A 24,832-nucleotide genomic window follows, 5' to 3' on the forward strand; every position below is an offset into this window, starting at 1 on the left:
TACTCGGTGTTAAAAGAATTCTAACTCTCATCGATGACTTTTTCAAGCACCTGCAAGTTTCTAAATAGGTTGATAAAGACAAAAATTAAATAATTTGAAAAGCCAAAACTCCACAAGAACAGAATCAAAATGCTAACCTCGAAAATGAAATGTAAGGTAAAGAAAAGAATGCCAAGCAGCCAATGGTTTTACTAACCCTACCATCACCCCTTCTTAGAGAAGAAGCTCCAAAGCCACCTAAGAGTACATTTGCTAGAACAGCAAAATGTGTTTTATCCAAGGCACCTCAGTGATTTAAAAAAATAATTATGCACAGCTTACAATGGGAAAAGAAAAGCCAATTATGTTTACAATTATATCATACATATTGATATTTATTTTTTAAACCAGAGCTAAAAGCTATGGGAAAGCTAAGAATTAGTATATTTACTGTACAGGATCCAAACACACACTTTCTCATTACCAGTATAATGAATATATTAGATAAAACAAAAGACCTCACATTGATGCCTTGGAGTGGCTACCAAAAACAGAGGCTAGACAAAAGTAAGAGTATAAAAGCAGGTCTTCATTAAAGGCCTTCAATAGGTGCACCTTGGGCAGTCAAAAGCCTCCAGGGGGCTTTACCCAAGATGAACAATGGTCACAAGATAAAAGTTTGGTCTATTTCTATAAAGGCATTAATGCTCCAGTTTCTGTTTCAGGTAATGAAGTAATTTACTCCAAGTTTGACCCCCTCTTCACTGTTGTTTACATCTCTCTGGGCATGAGACAATAAGGTGTCCTTGAGTTTCAGGCCTAGAGAGGAATTGCTTTGTCTGAATAAAACAGGAGAACAGTAGCTGACAGGCTTTGGAGTTTTAGAGTTATACAACTAAAGCAGTACAGGATCTGAAAAATATAAAGCTAAATCCTAAGGCATCAACATAGAGGAGAGTTGGAAGTCTCAGTCAGAACTGACCTGCTGCCTCATTCTTGAAGCATTATGGCATTTTTATTTTTTATTCATCTTTTGTTAATGACCTTACTTGTAATTCTCAAAGAATTACTACAGGTCCTTATATTATCAACATTCTCTTGAGCAAATGAAGCGACCAAGTACCAAAGCAAAGAGCAGAAAGCACAGCCTGAGCTATCTCTGTGCCATAAATCGAAGCAGTGAACATTAACCGTGTTGGGCTGGAGCAGGAATTCCAAGGGGTTCCAAGGGGATACAGTTGAGAGCAGGGCTGCAGTGCTCCCGCTGCCCACTGACCTGATGAAGTAGTCTCTCCCATCTCTGTTAGCCGTCATCTCCCATCCATAAGGTGTCCCCTGGTTCAAGCTCCAGGTCCCTGAAGGGTGAGGCCAGCCTGAAGATTTATTCCTGTGGCTGCAATCATGGAAAATGAGGAGGGGAAAAGAGAGGGGAAAAAAAAAAGTTATTTCTCTCTTGTACTTCATATGATTCCCTTGACATCCAAGTACTTTCATAGCTGTGAATTACAGAGTCAAAACCTGGGCAAGGGAACAGAGGTTAGCAGATCTATTTACATTTATGATATTCTTTCAGTCAGTAGAAAGATATGCTGTCATTTCTAACAGTCTGAGTTCAACCCTTTGGTTGGTGAATTTGTCATTCTCCCTCATTCCCACATACACAGTGCTAATTTTCAGTCTTTTTTAATAAAAGGAACAGGAAGCATTTTCATTTATCATCATTCCTTGTTCAAATGCCAGCCCTCAGCACAGTTTTAGGGAAAAAAACCAAAATCAAACCAAACCACCCACTACATCACTGCAGATCACACACACAGCGCAACACCTGGCACGAGAAGGAGCACCAACCTTCTCTCTGTTACAAACCCATTTTATTGCTCCTTGTGCTGGAATGAGGGAAGGCCATGACACTGCTGCATAACATGCTAAATTGACTGAATGTGTGAATCTCGTTGCCCTTGATCATTATCCATTAAGCTCTCCCACCAAATAACCTTTAAAATGCTGCAGCTTCTCTGAGCCCACACAGTTATATCCCACTGCTCCAGCGCTCTCTGCCTGCATTCCCGCTCCCAAAGGGCCCAGCAGCACTCCCAAGTGACAGTGTTTCCCCAGTAATCTGAAATGCTTTGTGAGGTACTGACTCCACACAAAAAACGATTCAGCTAGCAAGGATCCACCATAGTTTCCCACAGGAATACTCAATGTTTGCACACTAGCTTTTCCCCTCTCTTGCAGGGATTAAGCTCCATATTACTGCACATTTCCACTTTCTCCTGTGGAACTAAGAGGTTCAGAGGACAACAAACAAGTCTTTTAGCAAAATTAGTCAAGCCATTAATGTCTATGTACAATCTGAAAAAGGGAAAGAGCTGGAAGAAGAGGCAGGGCATCCAAAAATGCTAAAGGCCAGCCAAGGGTATGTGACAGGCAGGCAAATACGAATGAGCACCCGACACTGAATACAATCAAATTTTGACATGAAAACCAAAACCCTACAAAATAAGAGCATGTTTTGAATTAGTTGTCTTCCCCATTTCTGTCTTTTCTGCACCCATCAAATATATTACAGCTCAGTTTTATGTGCTAGATTTATTTAAATTCAAATTGTAGCGAGGAATTTACTACCTCTTGCCACAGACAGAGACATAAGAATTATTTTCTTTAGAGAAACAGAGCACAATGTAACCTGACAAACTCTCCTGAAGGAACAGAATTGGTCTCCACAGACAACTCAACAAGTGATTATAAATTGCTAAATTCAATGAAGTTGTGCATAGTTAATCTTTCCCAAAGGAGGAATGTATCATTAAAAACAAACTAGCTGTTCAACCCTCCCCTTCATTTCAAGGATTAATCACAACTGAGAAAAAATATGGTGCTTCAAAATACAATTTACATGTAAAGTAGAGCATTACAATGGATTGCTAGGTATCATTTAGTTTATCAATTACATTAAGTACTCTATCTTCAAGGAGTAGAAAAACATTTCTGTTACCCTATTCAAACAGTGGTATTTGCCATAAGGCGTGGTTTAAATCTAATATTGAAAATGCTAGAACCCTTAAAAAAATTAGTTCTTCAAAGCTAATCAAACACATAAATGTCAGATATGCTACACTACCCCAGATAAATGCAGCTAGTCCATTTCTGATCCAAGGAATTGATTAGAAAACAGTCATACAAGGAACAAATCCAATACACTTGCAACACTCTCTCATGTAGTTTCTTGTTAAGCTGAGCATAAACATTCCTTTTTCTTCATATGCTTGAGAGACAAAGAAAGGGTCCCTCCCTTCTTTTAGACAGGAGCCCCACTACAATGTGAGAATGTCAGCTTAACTACATCCTCAGACTTCAAATGACACTTCAGAGTATTTGGAATCCTAACCACTGCAGTTAACTAAATACACTAGAATGTAACCTTTTTTATCAAGACTGTATAAATGGATACCTATCCATTTAACAGTTTTCATTTTAATTAGATGTGTTTCACAAACCCTGTGCTATAATTTCACCATCTGTTAAATGGATACAGTGACATTTAAATTCCCAAGTAAAGTACATCAAACTATCAGATAATTTGTAGGAGCATAGGACAGTGATGATGATCAATATTGTAACTCTCTGCATTCAAATTAAGGGCTCATCTTTGTAAGGATTATAGTATTAGTGAATTTTAAGGTGCACCTAATTCCCTTGAAAGCTTTCTTTGAGCCCTTAAAACATGAATGGTGTCAGAACCATATCATAGATGACAGGTAATAACTGTCCTACTTAACTATAAATATGTCTACATCTGATCTACTCCTCCAGACTTTCATAAAATCAGTGGGATACAAATTAGCACTTGAGACACTGTATGCACCTACATTAGATGTGTGCAAATTCACAGTGGCTCCACAGGGAAAAAAGACATAATTTTTCCTGTAGCTATTGCGCAATTCAATAATAAACACTCACATCATAACAATAAAGCAAGGTCTTTACTCTCAGAGGTGACTAGGATTCCCAGCTGTCTGTACAGTCTGAAAAAAGGAGCAAGTGTACTGCATTTTTTTCTACACCTCCCTTCACTTGTTGAATATAATTCTGCTTGTCTGCAAGAATTCTCTTCAGTGGCCACTATGAAGGGCAAAAGATGGCAAAGAGGAGATAAAGGAATGATAAGCAAGTCAGGCATTTCACTGGGAGGAAGCACAAAGTCATCTTGGTAATCTTTCAGTCAAGAGGATGCCTTAGTGGTGAGGAAGATCATCAGGTCCTGGGAGTTCCCAGTCCAAACCCTACCTCCATGCTGGTGACCTTGGATAAATCCCTCAGTCCACTGATCACCGTTTGCCATTTCCTTCCTGCACAGGCAAAAGAGGAGCACACCAAGACTGCCTAGATTTATGGCGCTTACAAAGACCAAAAAGACAAAGAAAATGCACCTTCTACTTCAGCAAGCCTGGCTGCAGAGGCAGCCCTGGCACTGCTGTTCCTGGCTGCCTGCTGTCCATCACACTCCCTGCTTGCTCTTGGCAATGGAGAGCCTGGCTGCTGGAGAGCCTTGAGGAGCACAGCTCTTGGGTGTCAAACTTCACTGCGAAAGCTAGGCCTGCATCATGCCAGCAGAGGGCTGAAAACAAGGCAGATTAGCTAGAATATCCCCTCAACCTGATTTTGACATCCCTACTGCAGAAATACAAAACCTGATCTCTCCAAATTGCTTGGCATTAAACAATCAGTTCATTAAATCACCGAAGTGGTGATTATTGGTGTGTGAGGAATCAATGTGTCCTGTGGAGAGACATTCTGATTGATAATGCCATGGCTCTGCCACAGCAAACATCTTCAGGTCAGCCTTTTTTCTGTCTGTGCTTGACTAATGACCTGAAACATGAGATCATATGTAATGTCTCCTGCACTGTACCAGTGATATGCTCTTTATGTGATATGCAGAACATACTCAGAATAAACCATGCATTAAGAAGAAGTGCAAATCTGTAGTATGATCCATTTCTTTTTTAAAGATCAAAACTAGAACAGTTTGAATTTTTAAAGAATACTATTAAAACCAAATGTCCAGAGCAGTTCAGATAGTGTTAATAATGAACAAAGAAAGCCACACCATTTCTTCTTTCAAACATGGAAAAAATAAATGTTTAAATAGGTTGAAAAAATCAATTAAAAAAAATAGTATCTACAGACAATAAGTATGTAATATTGCCCCAAACTGTTTTTTTAACCAGCAATTGGAGATTCCTCTCAACAGGTCTTTGCTACAGAAATCTTAACAGACTTTTTAACTATGCCACCTCTATAGCCCAAGCCTGTAAATTCTGTTATAAATATAGTTCTTCCCTAAACTAGTGGAAATTAAGCTCTCAGGCTGTATTTTTAAAACAGCATAAACTGGCACTGACACAAAAGCATTCCCATTTTCCTGGCATCTCCTGCTTCACATCACAGTTGCCCCTGTGCCAAGGAAAGTAAACTGGTTCACCTTAAAATTAGCAGCTATTTTTTTTCCATTCAGATTAATCTTTGCTGACTTCATGGTCTCACAGATGGTCACATGGCAACAAAAATAAATGGTAGAACTGCATTCTTCGGAGAGTTCTTAGGTAAAGCACTCTGTTAAATGGAATATCCCAATTGTATTTAGCATATTTAATGTCTAATGGGGCACAACACTCAGGACACAGTTGGGGCATGTCTTCCAAAAAAAAACCTTAGCTTTTTTTCCTCTGCCTTATTTTCTCCAAGTATTGCTTTTAGTTAATATCTGTTAGTTCACAGCACAGGCTATCAAAAACTAAAATTATCCACAGAGTTTCTGACAAAAATTTTCATAATTGTTTAAAATCTCTGTATGTGGAACTGTATGGAGCCCTATGATTTTTCTAAATATAAATAATTTGAAATATTAATATTCTATGTATATTTTCTCTTTAGGTATTAGTAACTTTTTAAGCATCTACGTTGGATTTCCTCAGTTGGATTAAAACAGTGGAAGGATTATATTCTAATCTTGTTTTACAGCAAGCCCTTGAACTGCTGCAACTGTGGTGGATGGCTGAAATTACAGAATGCTTGTTATGGGGATTCACATTATAATGTCATGTTTACCATTTGGATAGTCAATGTCCTGGAATCATCTTGTTCAACATCTTGATGTTTCAGATAGTACTTCTTCACATACAGGAATTATTTTTTCCTGAAAGCACTGCCTGCAGGGGCAACAGTGACTCACACAAGGCCAACCACGTAGCACAAGCAGCTCAGCGCTGAAAATGGAGTAACAGCGTCGATATGCTGGCTTCCTTTACATATATTAATATTTACATGAAGAAAAAACTTCCAAATTTCGAGTTTTGCCATGTAGCCTGACTTCATTTCAACTCTCCATTGGTACAAAAGCCAGGTCTCTGCTTCCCACATGCCAATACATAGGTCAGTCCCTCTCCCACCCATCATAAAAGAAAGACATCCTGAACAAAGGCCCAGAGTTGCTTATGAAGGATGCACAGCTCCACAGCACAGAGGCAATTCTAGCCACAACAGTCCCAAGGAGGTTCCAAGAGGAACACCAGAGATAAAGCATTTTGTATTTTTTGTTTTTAAAAAGTAAGAACACCACACCAGAAGTATCTGCAGGGCATGTCTATCTGCAAATAGGAAACATTATTGTGACACAAGTGGAGTTCAGTAACCGTCTCTCTATGATATTTAATCTTCCACTGCCTCAGGAATGAAACCCTTCTTTCTCAATCCAGTTCTCACCCTCTCCTGTCCCAGAAGACTACTGCAATACTTTTACCTCCATCCTACCACTTTAACTTGAAAAAAAGAGAAATGAAAGTTTTAAGGAATCTGTAGAGATACTATCAAAATCAATCATCATACCCTGCTACTGAAACTCTCCTGAGGGGCACACAGACATGATGGACAATGGTTTCTGGATGGAAGATCAAGGACACTGAAAGACTTCTTGTCTTTGTAGAGATGAGTCCTATAAACCCCCAGAGAGGTAGTCCTGCCAGAAACTCAGAAGAAGAAAACTGCCCCAGACACCTTCTGCTGTAGTAAAAAAAACTTAATTCATACTGAGTCTCTTATTACTAAATCATTTCAGTACAGAAGGGAATCCTAATGACTTCAGATATCCTTCATCTTCTACAACCCACATGCTTTCAAAACTTTTGACGGGTAAGAAAGCAGAAGGGTTTTAGTCCTCATCTAAATGTGTTCTATTTTTGAACTTTTGTGTGTTAGTTAAAAGAAATTTGATGAGTATCATCCCACTCATCCCAAGGAGTTTAGAGTTTCAAGCTTGCAATTAACCAATCACCAAAGGTAGAATTGTTGTCCAAGACTGCTTTTCTTATTTGATCATAAGAACAAAATGCTAGAATATTTTTGCCCTTTGACGCCTGCCATTCTCAATAAGTTTGCAACACAGCCATGCTCTGGTCAAAGGTAGAATAAGACTACTGTATTCTTCACACTTGCCTGAAATTTCCTCTCTGCATCATGCATCATCAGGAAAATGCAAATGCTATTCAGAAAATAAAAGCCTTCACCTCTCTTGTACCTTGTGTTAGTTTTTTCTATTTTCCTAGTAAGGTCTATGAATAAAGCCAGGTTGCCTTGCACCAGTTGCTCAGAAATTGTCTCCAGCTCAAAGTTTTTCTTTCTTAGGCATTAACTACTCCCCAAACACTGTCTGAAGCAAAAAAATACCAAACTTTTTTTTCTCCTGTTCCCACTTTCCACCACAGATGCTCTGAATTATTCACAATTTCACCAAGTACCACTCATTCTTACTCCAAACAGACAACGATGCTAAAGGCTTCACTCGACCTTTAAATCTTTTGGGGGACCAGAGGAAACCTCAAGTACAACTCAAAAATTCATATTGAACTCCTTTATGGCAATTCACAATTGCAGAGAAGATACATTTCTAGAAAACCCCACCAGACTGTTTTTGTCATGGATTTCATTAGCTTCCATCTCCTCAGTGCCTAAAACAGATTTTTTTCTAAATGGCAGCCTATGCCTAGATTGAGAACAGAAGACACTCCAATGAATTATGAATTCCTCCTCCAGAAGTCACTGCTCCTGCTACCAGTCATGAGAGAAAAAGGCTCCATGCTGTGTAGCTGATCTGAAAGGAAAGAGATCCAATCCCTTTTACCAGGGATTCCATGCCTGCCCTGGGGAAGGCTCCGTGTCGGCTCTCCTGCCGCACAAGCAGGAAATACAGCAGCAGGTGCCCATCACTTCATCAGGGAAAAAAGAGGGCAGTTCCACATGGCCAGAAAAGTCTGTTTGTGGGTTTTGTGAGCCACTCACAGGTTCCAAACACTTCAGCATCAATTCCAGACTCCTGTCTGTATCACAGGCAGTACAGAAAGATGGAGAACAAAAACACCAGATTTTCAAAATGTGCACTGTACCTATTACACACCTTGCTGTACAAGGAATGGTTCCTCTCAGTCTGAAACTACAACAACATGATGTTACCTCCAAACAAGCTTTGTTCTAAGGATCTCTGTGTAGAACATTTTTCACCAAGTATCTTCCAAAATTTTATTTTTGCTTTCCTCTCTCTTCTCTAACTGGTATGTGCAAAAACACAAGTAAGCAAACAGCACAGAGAAGTACCAATGGAACACATTTGTTTCAGTTAGATAGAAAGCTCCTCAGAATTGTGTGTTGGCTGCTCAAAGAGTCACTGTTGTCCTCTGTGGACCCATAACTACCAAAGGTACAGGCAGGACATTGGGACAAGGTATGAAACAAACCTTGTGAGGCAAGGCTGGGCTGTTCCAGGCACTAACAACCTCCACATGCCTTGGAAAAGGGACAGGCAAAGGTCTTGTCATTCCTTGAGGTACCTTGCCTGCCCCAGGATGCTTCTTTTCTTGTCTCTGATTCCACAAAAAGTTATAAAGTCTTTATCACTGACAGAGCTGTTTCTTGCACTGCCCTACTCTGCGCAAGCTGCGTTTTTCCTTTCAGCAAAATAATGTGCATGTACTCTGATTCTCTACAGTCATTGCTGCCCAGTTAATGAACTTTCATGTCTGTTGCTTGTTTTGTTCTGGGTCTTATTTGGTTGGTTGGTTTTGTGGCCTTTTTTAAATATCTGATACAGGTCACATTTTTCATTTGCCTGTCTCTTCTCGCTCTATGTCTTACATCCATTATTATTAAAGATGTGGCCCCCATTTAATAGAAAACAAAAGTCTCCATCATATTTTCTTTTTGACTGCCAGGACTTTTCATTTAAAGCACACTGACCCCATTAGAGATCCAAGTCCTGAAGGAATTACTTTCACCTCCAGAATTTTGCATTGCTAAAGCCAGAAATTACCCAAAGCAGCAAGTAATGATTGGGACTGGATGCCTGTGAAAGGCTCTTTGACATTCTGTTCCATAGGATGCTTTAGCTTCATGCTGGTGTGCACTACAAAGTGAAAGTCTCTGACAGCTGATGTGTGAGAGATGCTTTTCTCTGTTTTAATGGGGATTTTGACCTTAGGCTTTCTCAGGCCTACTCAGTATTTCAGGAGAAAAAAAAAAAGTTCAACAAAACAAACTAATGAAAGCATATGAAGCATATGAAGCATATTTGTCTCTTTCTCATTTAGTAAATGGAGTACTGATATTAATTTCTAAATCTTCTGAAAAACCTTTTCAATTTTTTTTTTCCTCCCTCAACCTAGTACATGCAGGAAATCTTACAATATGATATGCAGCATATCCCCAGACCAGGCACCAAATTAATTATTCATAAAATGCAATCCCTGACAAAATCACAACTATTATCAGATGCTGATTTTATCTCACATATGATTTTTAGGGGTTTTTTTCCTTGCTTTAAAGTGTTGTTACTTCTGCTCTCAATGAACATTTGTCCTCTTACCATTTTGTGGTAATGTGCAGCCATGACTCACTGCTGTCTTTCAGGTAGAAGTGCAGGAATTTTGCCATTTCTGCCTTATGAAAAAAATGTCCCATAAAGCCTCTGACAGAAATGGAGCCTAGCTCATTGACTGCATTGCTACTAATAATGAGAGTTTATGGTAGTAGAAAGCAGAGCATTGCAAACACAATGCTGTAAAGTGGCATAATATTTTAAATAAAAATAACAGTATAGCATATCATTTCTTACCACCTCTTACACAACTGTCCATTTTATGCCATAAAAATCTGAGGTGTATATAGTTATTAAAATTCAATTATGCACACAGCATTTGGAAAAGCTAAAGAGAAGAGAAAAAAGAAGAGTGAGAACACCCTCATATTTACCAGTTCTTCAGATTTCTACTATGAGTTAACCTCTCCCCTTTCAATTTCTTGGGAAATAAAATGAAATGGTCAATAAATTAAATAAAAGTAGCCCATATATTTTGCAAATTAAATTAAACCAATACTATCCTCTTAATTTTGGAGGTGAAAGAAAAGTAAAGTATCTTTTAAATATTTTCCCTACACAGAAATCCAGTAATAAGAAGCATCACTGCAAATTGATTATAGATAGAGCTAAAGGGTCATCTCCTTGCAAAACACATTTGATGACCTTGAAATGAGATGCAGCCTCTGACCACTGGCTGAGTTTTCTTTCCATAAGCAGCATTTCCCATTTAAAAATCTTAATTACTAAAGTAATCAGTCTGCTGGGCTTAAATGTAATTTCAAATACTACATAGAAGAACATGATTGTAGTTCAAGGTATTTTTTCCTCATTTGTAGATTAAAAATACCCCAAAAGCTCAATATTTTACTTGCCTTTTAACCAAAATTTCCAAAATTGGGAATATATTATAAAATAGCCATCCTGCTATAAAAGGATAACAATACTACGCATTTTTCTATACTTCACTCCCAGCCAAAACTTAAAAAAACTTCAGAAAACAGCCAGATAAATCACGTGCTGAGCAATTTGCTTACATTCTCAAAACATATGCAGAAAAGCCTGTGTTTCTACTGCTATCATGCTACAAGGCTGGGATTTTTAAATTCTTTTCTTTGAGTTCCTTGGTATTTTTCCATAGAGAAAATTATGGTTTTTATGGCAACATACTGAGAAATATTGTAAGTAAAGGACATGTTATGTAGTAGTCAGACATTTTCTTACCAGTGGTAAGAAGCCTGCATCCAGATAGGAGGTTATTTAAAGCACTCTAAACAACACAAAATCTGAAGCAGTTTCATTCTTAGGAAATTATCAACACTTGGCACGTTCTGCTGCAGAATTATGTCACAAACCAAGGCATGTGTAAAACCTTAACAAACGAGAAAGAGTAATTCAGGAGTGGGGTGTTAAAACTTTTTCCTTAGCCTTAGCGACTTCATGAAATGTGAGCCAATAAAGTGAAACCAAAGTCTCATGTTTCAAACTTATTTTAGAACTTACATACTTAAGGGCAAGTGCACTACTTAACTATATGCATCAACCAAATACAAGGTGCCTTGAAAACTAACTAATGTAATTTATTGAAGATCTGAAGCTGTGCAGATCCAATACAAAACTGGAGACAAATGATCTCAGAGCATTCGTTCCTTCAACACATCCCAGGCCAAACCACAGGGGAGTTTAGAACAAGGTGGGCAAAACATCCATCCCTAAGTGACAGAGCAAGATTCCCATGACAATTGATCTGGACATTTGCTCAGGAATTATTTTCAAAATCTTTTTTCCTGCATTCTCTACTGCTTAGCATACACATCTTCCTGAAATTCCAAGAAAATGACTGCTTTCTACACAAGAATCTACAAATGTGTAAAGTTGCAAAAGAAGGACAGGAGAAAAAGGAAGAAATTTCTTGTTGCAAATGAAAAAAAACAAAACCAGAACCAAGGCAAACTTAAATCTCTGACAAGAGCCCCTTCTATCCCAGAAAACCACAAGGAGCACCAGTAACATTAATCTTCTCTGCCAACTTAGAATCACATTTTACCTATTACTCAGTTTATAGTACACTTGGTGAAGTCAGTGACTGCACCATTGCCTTTTGCCTGCCTTTAAGATTAGCAGCAAGGCTTAGAGTTCAGCTTGAAGGATGTTTCTAGTACCAGCTGCCCCAAACCACGTGGCTGTCTGCCATTTTCACGTTGCACAATGACCAGCAAAAGATCTTGCTGAGCTCTGAGGCAGCAGTGTTCATGCTCCAATAGCAGTCTACACACTTACACATGTCACAGAATCACAGGACTCTGTTTGGGAAGGACCTCACAAGACCAGCTCCTCCAATTTCCCACTCAAAAAAAATCAGCATAAAAAAATGTGAAAAATAGGTATTACACTAAAAACTAAGTTGCCTGGAGTTATATACTTTACCTCTATATGCCTATCCCATTAATCACTAAACAAAAAATAGAAAAAGCAAAATTTGCTGATTCTATTATTTCCTGGTTTTTGGTCTATATCCTGTTCTTTCCCTATCAGTGTTTCCTAACCCAGTGATTTTTAAACATAAACTCTGGAAACAAAAACATGTAACACAAAATGCATGTTTTTCCCTAATTTGATTTACGACCTGAAAAACATTCTGAAGGCAGACATTACTTTTACAACAAAAAGAGATAATATAATTGTGAAATACTGCTGCATAAAAAGCTCCTGAAATACCAAGGCTCCAGCTATCTAAATCCCTAATTTCTTATGATGTTAAGCCATCTAGGTAAACGGACTTCTAAATTTCTTCTAATAGCAGGCTCTTAGAAATAAAATTGCACATACACACAGGGAAAAAAAAAAACCAAAACCACAACCTAAATCTTTCCTCCTCCGATTTTCACCAGTCCTTGGTTATATGCTGTGGTAGGAGTCTGGGTACATATGCTTGTGTATATTCTGGCAAGCTACAACTGCATTGCTACTGTGACAGCTACTAGAAAGTCCAAAAAAATCTCTCTCAGTTCTCTGCAAGTGATAGCTAATGAAAATGATACAGACAGAGGTATCAGGCTGACCTAACCTACTTACAGCCACTGACAAGCAGCTTCCTTAAAGATCTTGGAGGAGAAAATGGAACTTTACCTGCAGAAAGAAAACTAGAGGGACTTTGCACCTTACACAGGTTTAATGCTGTTCTCTGACACAAAGCTGTACTGCTTCTGGCTGTTTTCCTGCAGCAATATAGATGAATCTCTTTGCAGGTTGTAACTGCATGTTACTCCAATCAAGGAGTGCACCTACACATGCATTTAGATGGAGTCCAGTTCTTTGATATGCATTCTCTAAATCTGCAGTTCTCAGAGTTTGCTATTAATTGCATTGCTAGGAGAAATGAAATTAGCACAGTATCACTACAGGAAAATCTGTAGTGATTTTCCTGCATCACAGAGCATACAGAAACACTAAAGTTTAACAGACAATTCAATTCTGAAATGAACTTCTGTGTTTTCAGTGCAGAAACTGCTTGGAGTAACCCAGCCACATGTGGGTTTAATCCATTTAAGGGGTGATATATGCATTGTTCCACCTACCATTGTATTGTTTCCCAATAACTTCACAAAGTAGTCCATAAATTAGGTCCCTTCATACCAACAGGGAATGAAACAGATGTGTTCAATTGAACTGGCCCCAACATCAGCACCAGCTGTATCATGTCAGGCTTTCATGAGACAGTCTCAGCACAACAGATATTCTGGAACTAGTGAGCTAAAAGTTTAAAAATTATTCAATGAGTAGATGTGATTTTCACAATAAAAAAAAGTGTCATCTTCCTGAGTTGCAAGAAAGAAGACAGAAAAAGAAGAAAAATGGTAATTTGTGCATTCCCCTTCACTTTAAGGAATATGATGAATACAAAATGCAGGAGAATTTGGGAAGAGGGAGTAAACAAAATTGCTCTTCTCTTGCTGCCCTGTATGATACAGCAAAAGGTGGAGCCCTGATAGAAGAAGGATCAGAAAACCTATGTCAAACTATAAGAAGCCTTGGGTGCCCATGGGAGGTTGCAGGAGTCCATTTTATCCAGGGAAGATAGAAAAACAATATAAAGAATGGATACTGATGGTCAGACCCAAATTGGCTTGAGCCCAGCTTCCTTGTCATGTCCCTTACAGTAGGAAGCAGCAAAATTCAGGGAAGAAGTAACCAGCATTTAAAATTAATTTTTTCCCCGGCTGTGATTATTAAATTACTTAATCCCTTTTTTTACAAAAGCCATTTGATAACAGATCATTCTTGTAATATGTGCATTTTTGTCTTGCACAAACATATCTTATTGAGACAGTGACTGCAGACAGAAGCAACTGAGAAAACTCTTACCAAGTTTGGTTCGAGAGTCATACATTAACTTTCACCCTTTTGCACTCCCTCCTCCAGCACTGCAAGTTCATTTAGAAATAGATTCTTTCCTTGACAGGATAACGTAAACCAATTCTGCCAGCCTGAAGTCTTGGCTGTGGTAAGATTAATCAAAGGGACCTAGCATATCCTGAGCTCTCCGCTGCTTTAGCCACAGGAAAGCTCTACTAGCACAGTAGCCAGCCTCCAGGTTTCCAGTCATCCAACTACTTGAGGAGTTTCACACCCCAAGAAACAGTCCTGGAGGATGCCAGAGCCTATTTGGAATGAGTACTAAGTGCTGTTGTTTCACTGCCTTTGCTAGCAAGCTTTACCCCAAGCAACAGGTCAGCATGCTGATTTTATCACCCACCACTCCATTATACTTCACAGAGCTATTTTTATTTCCTCAATGTATTAACTCTCCCACCCATTTTCTGAAGCACAGAGCCAGAACTTGACAGCTTAATTTCTGTAAAGACATTCGGAAATGCTACATGTGTTCATAAGGGCTTAATTATTTATAAAACTGGCAAAAAAAGTGCCCAGTAACAGGAGTTATTTACTGTGACACTTTCTGTGATTCTACTGAAGCCCACCTGAACCTTTAGATGTTTCAATATCCTTAAAAACCTGACTGCAATGATTTACAACGATAAATCTAAGTTCAAATCAACCTAGGCTCAGGTTTTATAAACAAGTTATCAAGTTTAAGTTAACTTGAGACTGTCTTAGGCATTATTGAAATAAATAATTATGTCAACAAACACAGTATTGGTGGAATTAGTTAATTTTATTTTAAAGGTCATATCTTAACACATTTTAATCTTCTATTTATCACCAACCCCAACAAAAGAATAAATTTAAATATGCCTAGGTTTTTGACATAAAGGTTACTGTTCTAATTTTTAATTTAAATGAGAAGGTTATACTTTGTTCCCAAACAACAATATGCTGGGTTTGAAAATTCACTTTGGAGGACAGTCCTTGCACAGGAGGACTATGGTTTCACAACACTATTACTGAAGATAAACAGAAATTCTAATCCTACTTAAGGTGCCAGAACTCTTACTACTAACTTTAGTAGGGCCAGGTTTTCATTTCTGCATATGATCAACAGCAAACACTAGTAGCTATCTCTGGGGCTGCTGAACCCCACAGCACAACTGGTGGTGTTGTTCTCCCCAGCAGGCAGGTTCCTGCAGCTCTGGGCAGGCGTGTGCTCAGACAGCTGCACTGGAGTGCAGCACATGCCCAGAAACGTTCCTGTCCACATCAGCATCTCACCCACTCAAAATTACCTCCACAGAACTGACAGCACAAACAACACAGGGTGCTTTGGATGGTAAATATTTACTGGCTGTCAACTTAGATTGCAGCAGCCTTAACTCTGCTGCTGGGTTAAACACAGTTGAGTCAGAGTCCTGAAGACATATATCTGGGAGGATACACTTTTTTACCCCCCCCATACTGTTCCCTAGAAGTAAATATTTAGGAGAGAGTTCAGAAAATAAACTTGTTTTCTTAAGTCACAACAAGGCAATTATTTCCTTTTGCCAGCTCTGTCAGAGCAGGCAGACATGTAGGCATATTCAAAATCCAAGTAGGCAGCAAACAATGTTTTTTAAACTGGTCTTTGTGATCTACTGTGTCATTAATACAGACATTTTGAAGTCTACAAGTTAACAGGACTTACCCTGACAAAGTATGTAAACATTATTTATTTACCTATTTTTCTACCAAATGTTACATTTGCAAAATTAATTTAAATTCCTTACCCATTTTATGATCAAAGGAGGAGCAGCATATCTAGCCACAAGTAAAAAGGAGAAAAAGGAGACCCACAAATATATATATATACACACACACACACACATGTAATGTATGCATGAAGTATTAGAAATACACATCATACAAAGTAATTTGCTTTCTCACCAAGCTTCAGTTTACCTGTGCATTTGTAGCTTTTTTATTTCCCCCAATTTTGTTGGTTTAGAGCTAGGACCTCTGATTTTATTACAAGTTTAATTATTGTGTCCTCTAATTAAGCTTCCTGGAAACTTTCTATTTTGTGGCAACTTCCATTCAGATATAAAAAGAAGTTTTCTGGACTCTAAGTGGAGGAATGTTGAGGCAGAAAAGGAATTGCATAAAAACTTTTATACGAGTTCTGCTGTCCTGGTTTTGTCTGGGAAAGAGTTAATTTTATCCTTAGATACTTATTCCTGAGAAATCTGACAGATATTTATTCGTCTTTCCATATTTATTCTTAATCACATTTTTGAACAATCTATTTCTACTGCCCCAAACCACAAACTTAAAAAAAAAAGTCCTTCTACATTTTGTTTATAGAGGGACAGCATCTGAAATATGGTGCTTCTTTTCCTAAAAGCTGTAAGAGGTTTAGCATAAATCTTACAGAAGACATACAATTTCAAGTATAGAACAGGAACTCATCTGAGTGTTCAAATACTGCATCACTTACACAGCAACTGAAAAATATAAAGAAAGAATAAAATTGAAGGAGAAATAATTCAAATTAATAACTCTGCACACTTTCTTTTTGCATTATGTTGCTCCAGCCTCCTCTTTTCCCAATATATACACAAAGGTACTGTGTAACTGAGTACTTTGTTGCCAGAGTTCTCACTTGTGTTTCTCTGCTGTCCTTTCCCTGCCCTGTGCCTGCCATGAAACACAGCCCAGCTGGAGACAGCCTTCCTTTGGCTGCATCCTTCTAGGCTCCCAACAGCCTGGCTCCAGGGAGAGCAAGGCAGGACAGTCCTTCAGACCTCTCTGCTTCTCCTTCAAAAGGCTTCTCTGCTGTGAGCCCTACAAGGAGACAAGGACTATGTGAGCTCTGGGCTGAGCCCTGTATGAGGGTGGAAAGAAGTGAAGTGAGGCACAGTGCAAAGCTTCAGCCTTGCTCTGAAGGATCTTCAGTGTTGAGAACTCTCATCCACACAAAAGCCAAACATGAGTTTGTGTTTGGCAGCATTGGGTTTAAATTAAATTGTCTCCCACCCAGCTCTGGTCTCTGTGCTACCATCCTTTGTTAAAGGCTTGTGCATTAGGCATTTGGCTATAAGCATGAAATATTTTTTGTCCTTGAATCTAGCCCTGAGGCCCATTATTAGTTTTGAGCTGTCTTTACCATAGCAAAAACTGTTCCCTTGCTGCCAGTCCTCAGGGCCTGTCTCTCTAGAGCTGCAGCAAGGTGCTGTACTTAGACCTAGCATGGCCTGTTACAGCTTGTGCTTGGGGACTGCCCTAAATCAATCACAAAAATGTCACCAGCAAAGAGATCAAACTTTAATATTGCTTTTTACAGCACATCCCCTTTTATCTGTTAAGAGGATGCTGCTCAGTTCCCTTCAGTCTCGTCTCCCAGTTCCTCAGGAGTTTATAAAACCCTGTTATGATTTTCTTTTGTTGTTGCTGCCATTGCATTTTCCTCCACCTTACCCCCACCAAAAAACTCTGGGAAGGCATCCATCAAACTCTTCCAGAGCTTGCTTTTTATAACTGCTCTACTTCCTCTTATATTTTCTTCTGTGTGCACATCTGCGCGCACACCACCTGTACCTTCATTAATATTTACTCTCTTTTAAGGAGGAAAGTGCTCCTCAATTTACTGCCATATTTACTTCATGCGCCTTGCTGCACGTGGAATCATAAAACATGAAACATTTTCTCCATTCCAACAATGCAAACTCAGTCTGACACCAAATTTCCCTTGTCACCCCTCCATGTCTAGCGTTACCCGCTCGGTGCACAAAGCAATTTGCAGTTGCACGGATGCATAACACAATGATCCTTGAATACATTTTTTGGCTCTTGCATCCACCTTTCTTCTCCCTTCTTCACCCCGAAGCTTGACTACCATGTGCTCTGAAGAGCTGGCGAGCTCAGGGCTCCTGCCCTTGTCACTACAGCTGGCTTTGGAAGCTGGGAGGGGTGAGCAGAAGCATTGAGCCAGGGAGCAAAGCCTGCAGGATTCCTCTCTCTGTGGGGAAGTGCAGCCCCTTCCCTCGAGACGCAAAGGGTGATGAGCAGGGAAAAAACAGATTAGTTCCAAGGCACAGCCCTTCCCCTAGCACTGCCCAAGGCACTGGAGCTAAACACTTCCACTAAATACAAGCACATGCCTGGAGGCACAGTCTTGCTCTGTTTATATGCTTTATAAAGCTTTTTTTTTTCCTACTGCAATCTTGGCTTCTTTCATAATGTTCTCAGTTGGTTTTATCTAAACCAATTTCTCCCTTTTTGCCACACTAATAATATTTGACTCAATCTCTCCTACTGACTCCTCACATAGCTATAACCATTCTCATATAGCAGGAACCAGGCATGCATTCATTTTATAACGCTCTGCTTCCTTGGGGAGTATCCCATGGATACCTTTCATCATCCTTCTCCACCACTCCACCACACTTCCTCTCACCTCTTAGGTCACATTCAGCTGGAAAATGCTACTGCTTGTTTAGCCCCACTACTTGTCTAGGAAGCACAAATAGGACACCAGTTTAATCTGTTGAGAAACAGGCAAAACAGGGCAAAAATGTTTGCAAGGTAGGCAGATAAGAAGATAATTGTCATAACTTTTTATTATAACATATTGAGTCAGTAGCTTTTCTTTACCTTGTAAGTAAACATGTGAAATGCATAAGCAAAGAAAATGCCAGGAATGGAAATACACTGCTTTGGGAACATAACAACCAACTTGAATCCTAAAGTGAAGTGAAATCTCAATGCTCATTCTAAGATATTGGTTGTATTACTGGGTCACATTTCACCCCATATAAGAAATTCAGTATTACCAGCTGTTGAGATGCCTGGCAGAACACATATCGCTCCTACAAAGGCTAACCCTGTTAAAATGTTTTTAACTCATTTACCTGGAAACACTGGGCAGAGGAGAGAAACTAAATCCTCTATCAGCGCACAAAAAAGCAGGAAAACAGCTTCTGCCAGAAAAATATCCAATTTGTACTTTCACTGAATTCAACACATTAGAAACGTCTCCCTGCTTCCTAGCACCAGCTTGGATGATCTAATTAGTTTAAAATCATTGGGCCAAAGTTAATTAGAGAGAAAGAAAGAGGTGGGGGAATACACAGGTGTATCATATATTCCTCAGTTTGTATTGGAAGGGATGTAAAGCAAAATCCAATTAAACTATTTGAAAATCTGTAAAACCCAAGGTCAGTAAGAGTCCTTGTTATGAAAATGCATGTAGCTTGCATCCTCATGACTGTGAGACACCAGGTTCATTTTTCACTCCATTATCATAAGGGTTATCATTTCATTCCCAAACACAACAAAATCCTGGGGCCAGGGGCTGATTGACCAGGTGAAGAGCTGTCAGTTGAGAACCTGACCAGTGAAACCATCCCCTTACATGAGGTACCCCTTACCATCCCTGGAGCAGGGAGACAAGCAAACCTCATGCCATGGGATCAAGAGTCACTGCTTGGGTCAGAGAAGGCTCAAGGAAAAGCCCGAAACTTCTGATTTAAAAAGTATCAGGAAAGATTATTTTATAATTTATTTCCATTGTTACTAAGAGCCATTCTTTCAGGGTTAATATTGTTAATACCCTGAATTTATGTACTCTACTAGAACAAATTAATTAAGTGGTTTTTAATCTGTTCACTATAAAGGATGCATCAGTATCATCAAATCCAACTCCTGGCCTGCTGCAGCCCCAGTTTAAGACAACGTGTCTGAGAGTGTTGTCCAACTGCTTCTTGAACTCAGTCATATTTTTGAGATTTCTACTCATGTGGTTTTTAAAGGACTCTGAAGAACACACTTTATTTCTATTTAGCAAGAAAGGCTTAGTGAAAGCAGAGTGGCACCAATGGTGACTTCCCTTCATGGTGGTCACATAGTGGTCTCTGGCAAGCCATGAGAGGTGTAGGGATCACAACAGAGATGGGGCATGGCCTGGACAAGAACAGTCTAGGGCTGGAAGGCAAATAAATGGCTGTAAAGCTTTGATGCTGCATTAAAACAAAGGAGTGCACATGTACAAATAGAACAAAATTGCCCCAAACACTTCCCAAGAAGAACAGACCTGTTCTTCCCTGACTGCCCACAGAGCTGTTTCCACAAATAAAAGGACCCTGAAGTACAGTGTTGCATTTGTAATTTTCTCTCAAATAGTCCACCTTAAGATAAGGAATATTTGTCTCATACTGGATGAAACATTATTACTCCCAGATATGTCTTTTGATGTTTTCATCCTTCAGTTTACTGGATAGATCAGAAGTCCACTTTCAACAGTACTTCACCAAATCAAATACAGTAACATCATTGTATTGCTTTCCAAAAAGGTACACAATTGAAACCCTTGAGTCAATTCTCTTTTGATTACTTACAAAAGGCAGCTGCTTTAATATAAAAGCACTTTGAAGGATCTTTATTTTTCTGTCAATAGATACATATTTTTCTAATTGAGATTTTAAAAACCTTCTCTTCCAAAACTCTTCTTTCATCTCAAAAATATACCTAAAGCACACCTAAAATACATCAACCCCCCTGCCACCAGTCTGCAGCCCCACATGTAGCTGCTGCCCTGAGCTGCATGAGCTCATGCAGAGATGCTGCACAGTAAAAAAAAAAAGAAAGAAAAAGAAAAAAAAAAGGAAAAAAAAAAGCAAAAGCAGTGCAAGCATGAAATACCATCAACAAATTTTTCATTCCTAAGTTAAGGGAAACGGTTGAATGATGCACCAGAAGAGATATTAATCTTGGGCATTCTGTAATCTTCTCTGTCCTCGGAGTAGTAGTAAAGCAAGGAGACATTTTTCCTTGGAAAGGAATGACAAGCTGAAATATTCCTTCAGGCACCACAGTCCTCATTTCACTTATCAGACAGCAGGATTTATTTGGTTTAGCTGGGCCTGAACTTGTTATAGTGGCATCAGTGATAGAAATGAGAGGTGGACAGTGAAAGAGAAATTAATAACCCCCTCCACATTATAATATAATTTGACTTAAAATGTTTCCCCAAAACCCTCCATAGGAGTTTAGGGTGGCAGGTGTTGTGACCTTTAGCAGATAGATACATCTCTGATAAAATAAAGACTGCCAGGGGTACAGGGCAGGGGGGTGAATGAGGGAGAGACCATGTGATGGGAGAAGGGAATAATCCACACCACATAACATTGCAATGCAACACTGAAGTTCATTAACAAAACACATAGGTAAAACAGAAAACACAGCCTCAGCAAAGAAATCAATGAGTGCAATTTTTAAACTGGATAAGACGTCAAATTAAAAGATCAATGTGGCTCAAAAACTTTACCAGGTGATTTATGGCAGCTTAAATGAAAAGAAGATAAGATGATTTAAGACATTCTTAAGGTAGGTCAGCATGGACCCATGGAAAATAGGCCAGACTTTGTTAGGTGTAATCTGAGTAAAAATTTAACAACTGCACATCAGAAAAATTGTGCAGCTTACAGAATTAGTAGTTGGCTCAAGGGGAAGTATGAAAAAACAGCGAGTAGTAGGAAGAATTATTATTTCCCAATTAGAAAATGGACCAGTCAATAGAGAATAAAGGAGAAAAAGGGAAGAAAAATTGAAGTTCCGCTCTGCTGCCAAAAAGAAATAGGCTTGCCTAATCTTTGCTAAGCAAAACCCTTAGACAGGGAACATATAAAGAGGATATGATGGTGGAAGAGGAAGAAAATCCTCATTCGGTGAACTTTCAAATTCAAAGTATTTATAAATCATGAATCTTGATAAGCAATGCTGCAACATTTCTGCACAGAATATTCCTCTTTCTAGGCGCAGAATGTCTTCAAATATAAACACCATACTCATGGACTATGGATTTTTCTCTCCATGAAATCTGGAACAAAATTTTAGAGTCTGCATGGAAGAATCCCAGGATTGATTGTTCCCACATTGCCAAACTTCATCCAAGGGCTACCAATAGTCTGCCTTTTTTCAAGGACAGAATAGACCTTGCCCATGCCCTTCTCATACCACCAGAAAATGATCATCCAAAACATTCATGTCAGACTTCTTCCAAGCTCTTCAGATCTGCCATGCAAGTCCAAATTTTTCTAAATTACTTTCTGCCTAGAAATCAGACAAACCCAGAGGATTAAACTCTACCTTGTATAAAGCAAACCAGTTGGAAGCCAAGTGACTTTGAATTTTATTATATAGCATAATGAAGCCCTTAATATCAACACACAAACATTACCCATTACACAGAAACACATACAAGCTTGTGGATTCCCAGTCACTTTTTATAAAGTTGTTTTATATTTTAAGCACAGTAAATATTTTCAAAGGTGGTATTGACAACACTAGTGCATCTGGATAAAAAGCGTAAGTTTATTCTTATAATTTTGCAAAAGCATCATTTGTGAACTCATTGGAAAGCTTTCATAACGTTCTTGCACTAGTTATTTCTCCCTGCTCTAAAATTACTGTTAAAATTCACATGCTCATGTAATAGACCTTATGCCTCAGTCTGCACTTATTCTTCAATATTTTTCACTAAATTTGAACAAAGGGACATAACGGCCATGAAAATAAACCAAGCAGTGTGTCAAGACAACATTCTTTAGCTGAGTCTCAAGCATTTTTACCTTTTTTTAAAATCAAAAATATTCTTTATTCAGATATGAACTACATTATCTTTTACCCGGAAATCAGTCAAAAAAATTCTTACAAAATAATATCATTTCATACTAAAAATTTTAAATTAAAAAAATAAAAATAGAATACAAAGCCCAACTAAAAGAACAGTCTCATGTCTAGAGACTGTCTATTGAATGAACCATTGCACTGATCAAGAGCAGCACAGACAAACCCACCATGCTTCATGTTCATCTTTAACTCTGACATCAGAAAGAAAACAACAGCAAGACCCCTAAACATCAAGGCATGTGGCATCTCTGAGTTTCAAAGCTGGCACATGAGCACTGAACAAAATATGGGTACTTACTGCTAGGAATCATTTCCCAGCATATTTGGTAATTATGAAGAATAATTTGTTCATTATCCAGTTCAGAGCAGCAGAGAGGAGAGAGGTCAGGTACGTACTACACAAGACCCACAACTTAGTCCCCAGCTGTAGTAACAGCCTAAATTGTAACACATTAGATTTTGCAGAAAGGGAAAAAATAAAATACTTTCACAGCTTCTGTCCACCATCTTACAAAATTTGCATTAAAATCAAGTTCTTACAATGAACACCTTTTTTACAATACTGTACTCAGTTCTCCATTGTCTGTAGGACAAAAAAATAGATAATGGGATTACAGTGAGATAATGGGATTACAGTGAGACAAGAGAAAAATATCAGCCCAAAACAAACTGACCCATACAGTGCAAGTTCGTATGTCTCTTCATCAATGGCACAACGCATTCACAATCCAGAAGAAACTTACTCATGCAAATTAATAAACTTCTCTACTATATATGCATCACTATGTTAATGATAAAATATAAAAAAATCCAGCGCTGACAACCATTTCATAAGGATTTTGTTTACACTTCTATACTGTCAATTAACTCATCATGGCAAGACTACTTCAGGAAGTTCAGGCCTTTCAAACACCTACAATTAAAAGAATATGAATGAAGGTATTTTTCTCTAGGAAGCTTTCACTTCAAATACTTGTTTATTGTCTTGTATGATATTGTTGTCTTGTATCAAAAAGGTATAATTTATTTTGGGACAGCTTAACTTTTTTTCTGGTACTAATGTAAATTCTAGTAAAGGCAACAACTTCCTAATTTCTAGAGTTATGAAGCTTTCTTTATGATTTCCAGGTGCATCACCACTGAGGAATACAATTATGCCAAATTAATGCAATGTGTCATTACACACTCTTTCCTTATTAAAGAAATACTATATAAAACCCCCTTGTAATACACAAAAATCTCAGCTTCTTTTTCGCTTGAGGTGCAGACCCTGGAATACATTGGCAATGATACAGGATTTTAAATACGACAGCAACTCAAGGACAAAATAATAATATGGAAAATACAGCTCTGGGCTGTAAGGCACTACTTTTTTCATAAAAAATAAACCAGCAATAATTATCAAAACGGTATGGTGAAAAGCCAACAGTCTTCATTGTTTAATGTGTCTACATGAATAATTCAACACATCTTAAAATATCATACTGATTTTTTCTTTTTAGTAAAGAGCAAGAAAGCATCAGAAATTTTTACAGTACAGATTCCCATATTCTTCTGCTAATACACTAGCTTTAACTAGAAATTCCTCTGGTGGCATCTGGTTAATCTATTACAAAGATATTTTGGAGAACAAAAAACAGTAACACTTTTTTTGCTTTTGATGAATCCTATTCCACAGTGATAACTTTAATATTAGTTGAAGCCTGTGTAAGAAAAGGTAGGCTGGCTGTTCATGCCTTATATTTTTCTAAGTTGCAGTAATGTGGTTGTTTAAAACAAGCAATTTCTTTTGGATTAGGTATGTTGCATTTGCAATACAGCAATCAACATGCAGGTATATATTCAGCCTACTGATTTGGCACTGACCTATTAAAAGTATTCTCTTAC

General features: G+C 38.4%; 1 protein-coding gene across 3 annotated transcripts in view; it reads right to left on the reverse strand.

Moving 5' to 3' along the window:
* Positions 1 to 24,832, reverse strand: part of FRMPD4 (FERM and PDZ domain containing 4) — a gene marked incomplete at both ends in the record, with an annotated part of 393,220 nt that overhangs the window by 107,926 nt on the left and 260,462 nt on the right. For all 3 annotated transcript variants that reach the window (XM_084201307.1, XM_084201309.1, XM_084201308.1), the window contains one exon: positions 1,256 to 1,372. In XM_084201307.1, coding sequence (XP_084057433.1) covers positions 1,256 to 1,372 — 117 coding nt within the window. The remainder of the gene's footprint in view (positions 1 to 1,255; positions 1,373 to 24,832) is intronic.

This window comes from Fringilla coelebs (genome assembly GCF_963513975.1).
Source record: "Fringilla coelebs genome assembly, chromosome: 2".
Classification (NCBI taxonomy): Eukaryota; Metazoa; Chordata; class Aves; order Passeriformes; family Fringillidae; genus Fringilla; species Fringilla coelebs.